The sequence below is a fragment of the Camelus dromedarius genome, chromosome X (assembly GCF_036321535.1).
Source record: "Camelus dromedarius isolate mCamDro1 chromosome X, mCamDro1.pat, whole genome shotgun sequence".
In the NCBI taxonomy this organism is placed as follows: Eukaryota; Metazoa; Chordata; class Mammalia; order Artiodactyla; family Camelidae; genus Camelus; species Camelus dromedarius.
In genome coordinates this window covers 18,847,553-18,861,783 of record NC_087472.1, presented here as the reverse complement: position 1 = coordinate 18,861,783, position 14,231 = coordinate 18,847,553, and the positions used below count along the sequence as shown (strand labels likewise).

At 38.0% G+C, this 14,231-nt stretch overlaps 1 protein-coding gene across 8 annotated transcripts in view; it reads right to left on the bottom strand.

Moving 5' to 3' along the window:
• SMARCA1 (SWI/SNF related, matrix associated, actin dependent regulator of chromatin, subfamily a, member 1) overlaps positions 1-10,880 on the bottom strand; it is a 65,409-nt gene extending 54,529 nt beyond the window's left edge. For 5 of the 8 annotated variants that reach the window (XM_031445741.2, XM_031445742.2, XM_064482738.1 and 2 more), the window contains exons 1-6: positions 10,551-10,880; positions 5,895-5,981; positions 3,909-4,075; positions 3,475-3,575; positions 3,262-3,362; positions 1,604-1,783 (exon numbers count right to left, since the gene is read on the bottom strand). In XM_031445741.2, coding sequence (XP_031301601.2) covers positions 1,604-1,783; positions 3,262-3,362; positions 3,475-3,575; positions 3,909-4,075; positions 5,895-5,981; positions 10,551-10,742 — 828 coding nt within the window. In that variant the 5' untranslated portion in view covers positions 10,743-10,880. The remainder of the gene's footprint in view (positions 1-1,603; positions 1,784-3,261; positions 3,363-3,474; positions 3,576-3,908; positions 4,076-5,894; positions 5,982-10,550) is intronic. The other 3 variants (XM_064482737.1, XM_031445738.2, XM_031445744.2) reach the window with 2 other exon arrangements.
• Positions 10,881-14,231: the final 3,351 nt, after the last annotated feature.

The following is a 14,231-nucleotide window of genomic DNA, read 5'->3' as shown; positions in this document are numbered from 1 at the left end:
CAATAATTATTTATGTAATTACAATTACTGGTTCTCATACTCTTTTGACAATGGCCCACAGTTAAAGTGTATTTTAGGTTGCAATCCAGTATACACATACATATTTGAGAACGTGAATACTGAAAGAAGCAATACGTATCCTCACTACATATGAAACTCTGCTATTTTCTATTATATTCTATCTCAATGTTTTAAAAAAATTGTAGTCACCACCCACTAAGCTGAATTCCCAACCCATTAATGAGCGGCAGTTTGAAAAACACTGACTTTCAAGATTAGTTTTCAAGATTAAGATGTTTTTGAAGTCTCTAGAAGAATTTCAACCACCCGTCGGGTAGAGATAGGGCAGTCACCAATAAAATACATTCAGTCTTTCCTGAAAATCCCCAGAGATACTTCATGAAACCCTTGGATTCCATTATAGTTGAAAACCACTGATGTACATTTTTACTGAGACATGATGAAAATACAAGCCTACATATTTCTCAGTATCTACGACCTTCAAGAAATAATTTTAGCAAAAAAAATCAGTACTTTAGAACTGCAAAGTTTTATAACAAATAGTATTACATTAAATAATAACAGTGATCAGAAAGAGTTCTAAGTGACTAATTTGCTACTGGGAAATATTAGCCATAAGGAAGAATCAAGCCTGTAATTCTAAATTTATGAACTCAGTATTTCAATATTTAAATTATTTATGTTAAATTTAAATAAATTTAAGTAATTTTTCTTCAAGCAAAATGATAAAAATGAAATTACATAATTCATTATGCTACCATTCTTTTGAGGATATCTTTTGATAACCTATCTAAATATGTAAAATAGAATAAATCTTTAAACTGTGTTCTCTGGAGACAAAATAAAGACAAAGTTTAATAATATGCTTTCTAAGCTGATTATTCATTTTGGTATTTTTGCATAATTCATTATTTTTAGATTAATTCAACAGTCCTAAAATAATTGTAGCCTACTATATTTACACATTGCTAACTTAAACAAGAACCCAGAGTTTATAATATTATCTAAGAATATATGCATACATGTATTTTTCTATTCAAAGATCAAAACTAAAAGCTGTGTCTATGCATAAACACAAAACACAAAGCTCTCTGTACAAACAGAAAAGGTTCCATTCATGTGTATGTGCATGTTTACAAGTCAAAGTCAAAAGTAAAAAATTTAAATAAAAAAACTGACATGGAAATTTATACATTTTTGGCATCAAAACAGCACAAATAATAGAATCGCTGATAAGATATACTGTTAATAAAATAAGACTTTTTAAAATAAAATGTCACTTAAAAGTGCAACTTAAAAAAGCTGAGGTTAATGAGTTAGTTAAAAGTAAATGCAAGTAAGCATAATAATGGATTGTCCATTATGAACAGGTTAACACATCTACCTCATATAAGTGTTAAGAGAATTAGCTTAATTAATATATAAAAAGCACTTACAACAGAGCCTAACACAGATTAAGCACAAGTTAAGTGTTATTTAATAGTAGCAGTCAACTCAAATGCCTTTTATAGCAATAAGATACAACTTAACACCAGAAACGATGCTATTCTTGATTCCCTTTTTAAACCTGTTTCTCACTTACTCTCGCATCCTTGTCTCCAACAAAACAAATAACACGAAGAGATGGGACCCATCGTTTAAATTCATTCATCCAGTTGTGTAGAGTAGACTTTGGAACTAAAACCATGTGAGGTCCAGGAATGTTTCGGTAATGTTTCAGGTAACCAAGCAAAGCAATCGTTTGTAAAGTCTTACCAAGACCCTGCATTATCATCACAAGGAAAAAAAAATCCATAAACGGTTTTTATTTAATGCAACATTTTATTAGTAGAAACATTACAAAAGGTATTTGCCAACTATCTCACATAGGGAAAAGTTAAAAGACTTTTTTTTGAAGTGAATAACCATTCCAATTCAATACTTACCATGAGCACAAAAAGAAACCAAGAACTTGCAGTTAGAAAGTTACTCAACAAAGTAACTTTCTATTTGAGAGACTTTTACTCCTACAGGAGCAAGAAATGTATATAATTTTTCCCACTAGTTGCAAAATTAGTAATTTTGTCTACTTCACAAAGACACATTTCCTTTACCAGCCTGCTTAGATATCATCTTCCTTTCCCACTGTCCCCAACATTATTACAGCCCTGGCATGAAATATTCAGACTACACATCTCAAGGGGCATGTAGCTCTGTACTTGCATTTCACACCTTGTAGACCTAAGGAACCGTAACAGAACAGAACATAAAAGAACTTTGCAGCCAGAAAGGACCCTAGAGAGATTACCTAGACCAGTGGACTTTTAAAAAAATAATATACTGACTGAACACCTGTGAACCCACGACCTAGCCCATGGGAAAGAGAATTCCGTCCTATGCTGCATGACCATTTAAAACAGCCTCTGGCTTTATCTCTATATGAAGTATGTATTTCTTTAACAAACCTAAGTTTGAAGCTATTTTTATAAGAGTTACCATATCTGATATTTCACTTATGAGATGGGTTTTATGAATGCTATGTATCAATATCTTAAAATGTTTATACTCCTTAACCAAGTAATTCCACTTCTAGAAATCCCATGGAAATAATATGAGAGGTGCAGAAAAACTAAATTCTCATAGGGTTTTCATAATAGTATTATTATATATCAGATATACATATATATGAACAATATATTCTATATACAGATACATAATATATACTATATACATACTATACATTAACCAATCCAAATGACCAGCAATAAGGGAGGAGAGGAATAAAATTATGGAACCTCCCTAGGATTAATTATTATGGAGTGGCAACTATATGTCCATCATTCCTTAGCTTTCTTCCTGACTCCCACCTGGCACTCTACTGTCAAGACTCAACACTGCTCTTTACTTTTTTGTTCTTTTTCCCATCTATTCACACTTTCTGATTATCACACGTGGCGGCATTTATATTCATTCATGCATGCATTCATTCATTTATTGTTTGGTTTATTCATTCACTCAAAAGTACAAGGAGTTTTTTTTTTATACCATTTGAGGAAATTTCAATAAGCATTTTGTGGCCTGTGAAACTGTATGTTCTAGAGGGTACTTAAAGAAACAATTCTTGACTTTACAAAAGCCTTTCCTGTTATAACTAAATAAAACAGCCTCCAAGCCTCAGCGAAGCAGTTCAGCTCAGGTATTTCAAATTTACATAAAAATTACTGATAACTGAGAATGTGTTTTAATCTACCAACTCCTTACCATTTCGTCGGCCAAAATACCATTGACTCCATTTTCATACAAAGAGATCAACCAGTTCAGTCCTCGAATCTGATAATCTCTCAGTGGTCCCCCTTTCACGTCTGAAAAAAAAAAAATCAAGGATGTCTCTCTCGTATTTTCATTAATACAGCCAAGAAAAAATTTTCTAAAACCAAACGAGAAACAAAAATACCAACATGATGAAGTACTTACACGAAGGTGATACCTCAAATCTAACACACACATTAGATGTTCTCCGACTCTCCGAGAGAAGCTCTTCATCTTCTTCTTGTTCTGTGCGCCTGTGACGGTAGCTGAAATGAAAAAGTACTTTCATATTCAACCCAAATGCTAAGGTGTCCATTAAGTCACTAGACATTGTTAATATCTTTTATGAAGAAAGAGTTACCTAGAGTCTTGCTTAGAATTTGGCAGAACCAGCCTATATTTCTACTGATTGACTTTCAGTGAGAAAAAATATTGTTGCCTCCAGAACATATTTACACTGACAATAACCTTATTTTTTGAATAGAAAATCACACTGAATAAGTGAAGAAGGAAGGGAGGTATGAAGGGAGGTAGGAGGGAGGCTGGGAGGAAGGGAGGGCAGGAGAAAGGGAAGAAAGCAGAGAAAGATGGCAACGTACTCTCCGGCAGAAATTAAGCTCTGCTTGTCATCCTTCTTTATTCGAGGGCGCCCCAATTTCATGTTTAGAGGAGATGTTGGAGATTTCTGTGCTGAAGGTTGAATGAAATGTGCAAAAAGTTCTGTCTGCTTCAGTAAAAATTCAAATCTCTTTGCTCGATCTGCTTTCTAATTTACAAGAAAAAGAAAAAGTAATGATTTCCTTTTGTGTTCATTCAAATTTTAACAGATATTTATATTGCACTTACTTTGTACTATAGTCTAAGCACTTTAAACATACTAACCCATTTAATTCTCTTAATAACCTGTGCGGTAGGTACCAGTGTCATCCCCATTTAATGATGATAAAACTGAGGCACAGAGATGTTAAGTAAGTTGCCCAAGCTCCCACAGCTAGTAAGTAGCAGAATTTGAAAATGGTGTTTTCAGATAGTTTGAATAGAGGTCAAGTGATCTGACAGACGTGATAAATGTTGCAGTAAGAAGCATCCTGCTGAAAGAGTTGGGGTCAAAATAGCAAATTCTGAGTGGCTTGGGAAGCTAACCAAGAATTTTCAAGCTTCATCTAGAAATAATTTAAATCTTGGAACAGTGTCATCTTGCCTCGAAATATTTTCAATGTCATGGCACAATAATGTAATAAACATTTCTCTCTTCAACTATAGTGATCTGGAAAATTGTGTTTTATGCTAAGAGTATATAAAGTTTCTCCCCAAAGTGAGGATTTGGAGAAAAAATATATACACACACATACACAAGTGAAATAGTTACTATATATCAGCAATTAAAAATTGATACATACTACAATTTCTCAATAAATTGTAAAAGGTTGTATAACTTACACAGTATAAATGCAATAAAACTTTTGTTCATTAAAAAATCTTAAAAGATCAAAAAATGTCTACATCATTCCACATAAAGGAAAAAAAGGTGACTTTTTAATTCCTAGTCATTTTCTGACCACAGGGTATAGAATATTTGATTGCCAATAAAGGATGCATAATTAATAATACAGAAACTTACAAGAATTCATTAACATAAATACAAGAATTAGACAAACACATTCAGACCAGTAGCTGGACGGAAGCCAAAACCTTTCCACTTTATGTTATCCTCACTGGAATGTTGTTTTTAGAGTTGTTAAAACATTAACTGTCTACGTTAGATGTGGTCTTAAACATTAAGGCATGGAGTTTTGTAAAATCACCATGAGCAACCAGAAAGTGTACTTTATCTCTACTTATTTTTATAATATTACTGCAAAAACAACACCTCAGCAACCCCTCAAAGAAATTCAGTTCCAGTTCCAACTACTGGTAATTTCTCTTTTGAGTTAACCGAGTTCACTGGTTTTGAAAGATCCCAGGGCATAAAAGTCTAGTTAAAATTAAAGCTAAAATATGGGTTTTAGTGACTAAAAGTTAGATAATTAAATGTATATCAAAGCTGTAGGTGAGCATAAGTGAAGTTATACTGCTTGAGTATGTAATATTTTCACACACTGGGCAAAATATCTATCAAGAAAATGTATTACCATATTACATGTTTCATAATGCGTAGCTTTCATTCATATACCCAAAGCAAGGAGAGAAGGAGAAAAAAAAATCAGTCTGGTTTTGTGACTTACTTTCTCTCAGCCATACTGATACTGCCACTGATATTTTTACTTTGTGGATAAAATATTCTAGCATAAAATACCCAATTATGGGGTAAAGAGTGCTAAACAAAAGCAAAGAGATGTGGCTTCTGTTCCCAACTATTCCATACAGTTTCTCTGATATTCTATTTCCTCATCTGAAAATGAAGAGATTCACTTATCCAACAAAAATCTATTACGGTGGATTATATATTAAATTACTTTCCAATTCTAAAACCTATGATTCTGTATTCATTATATATACCCATGCTTATGTATTTTTTCATCTTTCACATCTCTTCTATAAAAACCAACTACTACATTCACTATCCTACCCAAGAACGTATTTACCATTTTCTCTTCATATTCTGGATCCATCTCCTTTTCAGATTTAGAAGCTTTAGCAGCAAGTTTAAGTTGAAATGGAGAAACGTTTTTCTAGAATTTCAAAGAAAATAAATCATCAAATTGCAAAGCAAGGTCAACATTCTCATTTGAAGAAAGAAAGAAGCAATTAAATACTAAATAAATAAATCAACATGGGCCATGCATAGACCAATGGTGAGAGAATGTCATGAGCAGGGCTTATGATTAATCCAGTTCTGTGCACCTGAGGTCCAATTAAAAAAATCAGAAGAATTGTGAAAGCCAGAGAAATTACAATAATTGAAATGAAACCGAAAAGGTGGAAAAATGAGCCTTTCCACCTATTCTCTAACGTAAAGTGTAAGAAAGAGAATAACCACTGAATAGGAGATTTAAAATCTAGAATATTATCAACCACAAACCAAAGAATTCAAGGAAAGTAAATAGTAATTCTCAGAAACATTTCTTTATGTAATGGAGACAAGCCAAACTTTTGGAAGAAAAGACTGCGGTTTTTGTTCCTGAAAAGACACGATTTTTAAATATTGTTTTCATATTCTAATCAGAACATTTAAATTTTTTATGTAATGTAATGTGATTGTATTTAAAATAATAAAATAGTACAGTTTCAAACTTTTGGTTTATGTTCATTTTGTCCAACCGGAAAGAAACTGTTTTAAGCTATACTACATAAACATTTTGTAGAAGCAGTTTCTCAGAGTTATTAACTATTAAATTTTGATATTAAAAAATTGTAATTTAGTGAAAACTAACACAAATCAACTAGTTTAAAATACTGAAATTATCTAGGGGGTTATCTCACACATCCTATCCTTTGTAAAGCCAAGCTCGTACTTATAAATATAAATAGATATGAAGAATACATCTCCTTCCCTATAAGAAATCAAGAAATAAAATAAAAACACAAATCTACCCATTAAGTACCAAAGTGTTTCAGTTTTAACACAAATTTTGCACAAGTCAGGATACAAATCTGTTTGATAAAACTAAGGAAATTATATCCATTTGATCATGGCTTTTGACACCCGGTTCCTGCAAGTTTGGGTCACAAATCAACAGAAGAATGTGATCTTAAACAGAAGAAAAACATGGCTCCAAATAGTTAATGAATGTTCTCCAACATTTACTAAAATTTCTATTTTGAGGAAATCCAAACTAAGATTATGGAATTTGACCCTGGTCAACGTTATCCTTTGGAGCACTGATCAGATATTGTTCAGTTATTCTTAACCCAAATAACAGCCGTCTTGATTTACAGCATCTTATATGTATATATCATCTATATGGGGTGTTGTGAATGTAATTTTGGATGGATGAGAATAGAAACCACTAAAATCCCCTCAATCCCACACTTTCAAACTGTCACATATACTATAAATCCTATTTTATTTTCAAAGCAACAAGTCAGGAAAACTGGGTAACAAAATCCACACCTTCATTATTCCTTGAAAAGCTAAATGAAATCTAGTTTTCAGGTTTCAAAATTACTCCGCCTCATATATACAAGTATATATCTAATAACGTCGGATGTAAATTTCACTTATAGAAAATTAAAGCCTTAATATTAGAAAAACATTTTACTCACTACTTTTTTGCTTACCTTGTGTTAGAATACCATAAAATTTTAGTTATACGATAATTAAAATTCATAATCTTGAGCACTGCCATTAAAAGCTATAGGTAATTACTTAATTGGCACTATCTTCCACAACAAATTTTAAAATACCTACCTTCTAAACCTTCACATTTGTGTATGTATATGTTTTCACAAATACACCTCTCATACAAGAAAAGATAAAAGGTGACTAACATACTCTAATGAATGCCTTATGGATACTATCGTCTGGTAGTCTAGATGCCACGAGAATGCTGCACAAGGTCACCAAGATGCCCTCTCTTAAAGACCATGACCTTTTTCTTGACATATTCATTACCAAAAATACCAACTCCAACTTTCACAGCATTAGGTTATCCAACTGTCACTTAAACCAAGGAAGTTCAAGAACCAGAAGGTAAGCAAAAATACCTTTCTGTAGCTCAATGTCACAAGACAATCCACAAGTCTCACCTACTTCAAGCACCATGAAAATGCTCTCATTCAGTCTATTTTCTTTTATTTGATATACAGTTCCAGCAAGTTTGATAGTATGGCTTCCCACTCTACAGAGAATAAAATAAAGGCAGCAGCAAGTGACACAGGAAAGACCACTAGAAGAAGGCACACTGTCAAGAGCAAGAAGAGATGACAGCAGGCCAGGACTAAAACTTCAGCTCCACTGCAGCGACATCCCTTCTTCTTGGTGTTCAGGTGAAATTATTTCCCTCTGCCTGCTGTGTTCACTTGTATTTTTGTATTTTACAGTTGTTTTCAATGAAAAGGTTTTGTCATACCTATGTCCTATATCGTAAACCAATTCTCTCTGATTAAAGTAGATGAAGCGTTTAAAAAGTGATAGCTTGAGAATTGAGGGAGGAGGCTGAAAAATTATGGAAAAATCAGCACAAGACTGGAAATGTCTGGGAGGTGATTATTTAATTGACGGGAAACACCCTCCTAGATCTCAAATGCCTATGTGCCACTGTCAGAGTACAGTCACTGATGGACAGGAGGAAAAGGTTAATCTGTACTTTTAGTACACTGTTTAAGCGGTCAAGGCAGTGCACAAATATTTAGATGAGGGGTACTGGATTACTTTGTTTGGCAGAAAGGTACAAATGAAAGCACTCAAGTAGATGTTTTGGTACTACTCAGATTTCTAAGAAAAAATTAAAAATAAAAAAGATGCAGTGACGAAAGTAGTAAACTTCAGATATCCAGAAAGTTCCTGCCGGGCAGCACCTCATTTCCTGAGCAGACAAATGAGGTACTATTAGGGCAATTTCTGATGAGGCCACAGAGTACATGAATATATATGCATCAACTCAGTGCTTATTATACAAGGTTTTTTTTTAATTGATTCGCAATCTCTTCACAATTCAAAAAATGTATACACCCTGGATATCTGACAATCTTTACTGCCATACAAAAGACGGCTGAGCACTTACATCTGCCCAGTCTAGGGAATAAAAGGCACCTAGACACATTCCTCAATTTCCCAACGTTGATTTATATTGATATGTGGTATTTGGCCCAGCTTTAATCATCCATATTGTCTTATGGATCCAAGTACCACACAGATCTTAAACGCGTTTGTTTTCTATGGTTTTCACTTAGCACTACAATTGTCTTTCTGTTTAGTCAGCCTTGTAACAGTAAAATATGTCACTTAAGCAACTGCTGAATTTAAAATTACTCTAATTCACGGCAAAAGGTGTTAATTTCCCTCAAAAGCTTTTCGTTTGGTCGTATAGGATCATATAATGATTCAGACAAAGCCACTTGAGATCTCTAAAGCATAATTTTAATTACCTACCGTTTTTTTAATTGCGATATGTCTACTCGTAAACGGGAAAAAAATCCAGCCATAAATGATCAGCTCCACAGTTTTATTATATATGAAAAATCCTTATGCCCCATCCTATTTTTTTAATCTCAATTTTTCAACGCATTTCATAGTTTTATTTGCACATCTCGGTCCATATGAAATATACCTTATGGAGATAATACATATTTTTCTGGATCTGGCTTTAATAGGTGTCAGAGCGGTCCCCTTAGTACGTTAACACCAGTTCATCCTGGCGACGCTGGGTTAAAAAAAAAAAAAAAAACACCCTGCGTGTGTCCAGGAGCCAGCAGCGCCCACTAGGAAAGGGAGGCGGAAGCCTGGAAGGCTTGGGGCCGGATTGGGGGACCATTTGGGTGGCCCTGGAGTGAAACACTATACCGTCGGGGGCGGGGCAGGAGAGGGTGAGGGTGCACACGTTGGAAATTTTCCTAAACCACCGTCCACTGTTCCTCAGTTGGGGTGTGGATTTGGGGAGGCGGGGGTACAACGCCGAGAGCTCATTTTCTCGGGGTGACACCCCCCCCCCCGCCTCACTCAGCAGGCGGGGACCAAACGAACAAGGGATGATTTTTTTTTTCCCCTGCCACCCAAAGGGCCGACACTACCAGTCAGAGAAATCAAAGTCTCTCCTATCGTCCTCCACCTCCCAACCACCGGCACCTGGAAATTCAGACTGAAAAAAAAAAAAAAAAAAAGAAAAACAGTAAAACCCTTTTTGCATGAGTGTGGGATTGAAGGGCCCTGATTTCCCAGGCAGAGGCCGACGGGAAGGGAGGGGGGGGAGAGGCAGCGAGCGAGAAGAGAGGGAGAGGCGGAGGCTTTTTCCTGCACGGCCCCATCCCCCACCCCGTTACCCCAGTTCCGGGAACGCGAAGGGGGCCGGGGGCTGTCCAGGGGCGCCCCAGCCCCCAAGCCCCGGGATAACGGGCACCCGCCACCCCGCGCCGCGCCCGCGCCCCAGCCCCGCCCCCGCCCTCCAGGCGGCGAGAAGGAAAGGGGGAGGGGAGCGAATGCTAGACTGTTCCGCCGCCCCCACCCCGCGCGCCCGCCTCCCCCAGCCCCCAGCCCCGCCGAGCTTCGTGGGTACATGTCGGCGCCCAAAGGTCAGGGTTTGGGCCCCTTGGAGGGGCGGTACGGGATTTGTCCACTGCACACACACCCCCTTCCTATTTACCTCCTTCTTCTTCTCGACCTTCTCCGTGGCCACGGTGGCTTCGGTGGCCGCGGTGGCCGCGGCGGCCGCGGCGGCCGCTCCCTCCTCCTTAGAGGTGGACGGCCCCGGCTGCTCGTCCTCTACGACCACGATCGTGGCGGTCGCATCAGAGGCTGCCACGGTGGCTGCCACTGCGGCGGTGTCCGGCTCCATGGCGTGGGAGCGGGAACGAGGAGGGGGACGAGCAAGGGGACGAGGGCTCCTGGGCGGCGGCAGTGGCTGCACTGGAAAGAGCTAGATGGAGCAGGGGTGGGGAATCACTCGCTTCCAACCCCTTCGCTCGGCCCCCCCTTCTTTAAATAACCCTCAACCCTGCCCCACTTCCGTCCACCCACCCTACGTCATGGCCTCCCCCCGTCACCCTCCCCCCTTCCTCCACCCCCCCCTCAACGATCGCGAGACTCCCCCTCCCCACCCGGAGCCCGGGCCGGCCCCGCACGACCAACTGTTGCCTGAGCGTGGGGCTCGGACAGGGGTGGAGGCGGGAACCCGCAGCCCGCGGCCCCCAGAAAATCTCCTTTCCCACACGCCCCCACCAGTCAGCCTGAGCTCCCCTCGCAGATGTGTGCAGAAGGAATCCTCTTCCCCTTAAATCTGCTCTTTGTACCTCGGGGCGCTCTCCCCTTCTTGCACAAAGAACTTTTCCTCTGCTTAATAGCTCTACTGTAGAAGGTCTGTATCACCATTTGCAAAGCCCAGAACCCCTTTGGGGACTGCCCTTTCCCAGGTCCCCAAACGGGGATTGGTGGTGCACTTCCCACCTTCGTAAATTCTGCAGAAGCAGAAGCACTCCTTGAATCTCCTGATGGCAGCTGCGAACATTCACTTACAAGGCAAAGCGTGACTCGGGGCTTTAGGTATAGTCGCTCTATTTTGAACTCATACCTCTCGATGGCCAGTGTGCAGTAGCCCTTCTTTTGCTCTCACCACTGAATTTTTAAACTCCTGGGGGGCAAGATCAAGGTCCCCACAGAACCTGCGGCAACTCGTGGTAGGTGCCTTAATAATAGTAGCTGGATTGAGTTATTGTGATTTTTGGTGTTCTCTTCGTATCCCTGTTGTTATTTAGTAGTAATTCAACACCAATAAAATGCACGATCATGGATATAAAAGCATTTTGTAAAAAGTATGCAAATGTCAATTATTAAATACTATTCTCCTATTTCTCCCCACCATTTATTTTGACGAATAAAGGGAAGATTTACATCTTAGTTTCTAAATTTCAGATATTAGGGACAAAAGATAGAAAAATGTATAGAAAACAGTATACCAAACAACAATCACAAACCCTACAATTTCCAAAATGAAGCAAATATTTTCCAAAGTGTAAAGAAATCATGATTAATTTCCCTCAACACATCTTCCTAAATTACCAATTTGAAATCAAGTGTGATTTCTGCAAATAGCAGAAAGGCACACAGTTGCCCCTGCCCCCAATATATCCCTTTTTCCTAGGGATAATACCCTAAATTCCTTTTTGTTTTAAAGCTGTGACTCCTTAATACACAAAAACCTTGTGACATTTTAGCTAGTATTGGTCATTTACACCTTAGAGTGAAGGAGTGTGAGATCCTGTTCAGGGACTGATTTTGAACAGAGAAAAAGAAGCCAAGAGCAAGACACAGGTGATTGAAGGAGTGTGTCACTGAGAGGAAAGAAGAGGCTGGTGGTGCTAGCTTTACTCTGAATTTACTTTCATTATGTTCGTCTCATTTACTTTAGATTTTGCCCCCCACTCCGTGCTCATGTTTCTCACCCTGAAGTACACATGTGTACTATCAAATGAATATTTGGAGTATAAGTATTAAAAATAGTTCTTATTTCTGAAGCATCAACTTTAGTCCAAAAGTGGGATGGACCTAAGCCACTTAACAGGTCATTTGAAACACGATTTTTCTACTAAAATGCGCAGATGTATTAAGGACTGAACTGCTGAATTTGAAGTGCCTCAAAATAAAAGCTTGAGACTTCTAGTTGGATACCCTACCCCTTCCCCACTAACTGTCCAATGCCCTTGGTCACTAAGGGTTGTGTGGTGGGAAAGTTTGAGAAGCACTTGAAAGAGAAGGATGCTGTAATACATGCAACCACCTACCTGACTTGAGAAAGACCCTTCCAGACAAGGGCAATGGAAGAGTTCTTTATCACCAAACTGCAGCTATGGGAGGATAGAAATCACCTTTCATTGCCTGGGGCTTCACAGGAGAAAGGCTTAAGAAATATCTGTTGTGTATGTATGTGTTCCTGCTTGCAAGGGTCCTTTATTCGATTGTATTTCTCATTGCCAATGTATGATATTTCAGTTACATCGTTAGCTACGTGCACTTTTGTGAGGAAATCTGGGAAACTCACATCCTGTCATAACACCTTTTCTCTGGGAACATGTGTTCCAAGTTCCCAAAAAAGAATTTAGAAATTAATTTGGGGGACAAAACATATCTGTACATTGGCAATTGTCCCTGTATGTATAATGTAATCCTTCCTTTTCAAGATAACACGGCTCAAAGTGCTACCGAGTATAAGTTTGGCTGGAGAGGTCAATGCTTGGTCCATAGACCTTGCCACAGGATTCATGTAAATATTGCCCTTTGGCTTGTGGCAACAGCTGCTATTTACAGAGCATGTGCTATTCTTATTTGCAAATCGGCCTAAAATTCATGATCTGTAGACTTTGTTCTACAAGTCACCTCCTTTCTGATCCTACACAACATCTTGCTCTGTCTGCTATGACTTTCCCCTATTATGTCTTTTCATTTGAAATGATCTTGAATTGCTCTGCTCCATTGAGATTGGAGAACAAAGCAAATTTTTATTTTATTTTATTTAGAGAACCTTTAGGTCATATTTGGGAATCTCAAAATGAATCCTACTGTACAGAAGAATCTGTCCATTTTGTCTGATTATGATCATTGTAGAAGTTATCCAATAGTCACATTTTCACATAGCCAAACTTGTTGAATAGCTACCAGAACGCGTGTCCAGTGACAGTATTAAATACGTTTATAAAGTTCCACAAAGGCAAGGTCAAGGGCTTGGTGTTCCTTCTCTTATCCTGTATCTGAAATTTATCACTGAAACCACAGTATGACAAAAAAAAAAAAACACATTGTGATCCCACTAATCAATGTTCTTCAGAAACTGGCACAAAAGATTCTGGGGACAGTATCTTGCTTACCACTGTAGTAACCATTCTGTTCATATCAGTGAGCTTCTGCACCATTCTTGTTAAAGACATTGATGATAGTGACATTTTTGAAAATGGGACATTTCCTCAGTACTCTGTATATTAAGGAAAAGGTAGTGGTAATAGCTAGTACACATCTCCCAATTCTTGAGCACTCACTATTGTATCAGGCACTGTGCTAGATTCTTTCCATATGACATTGCTAATCCTCCCAGTAATTTTATGAAATAAATATTATTATCCCTGTGTTACAGATCAGAAAACATAAACTTAAAGAGGCTACATAACTCATCTAAGGTCTCACAGCTAGTGAGTGACAGAAGCCAGAGTCAAATCCCAGATTGTCTGGCTCCAAACTTCATCTTTCCACTTCACCTTTATTAAGTAATCTCTATTTCACAAGGCTTCCTCCTGGACTGTGGAAATCATATTGAGAAGATGACTGAAAAATATTTCTG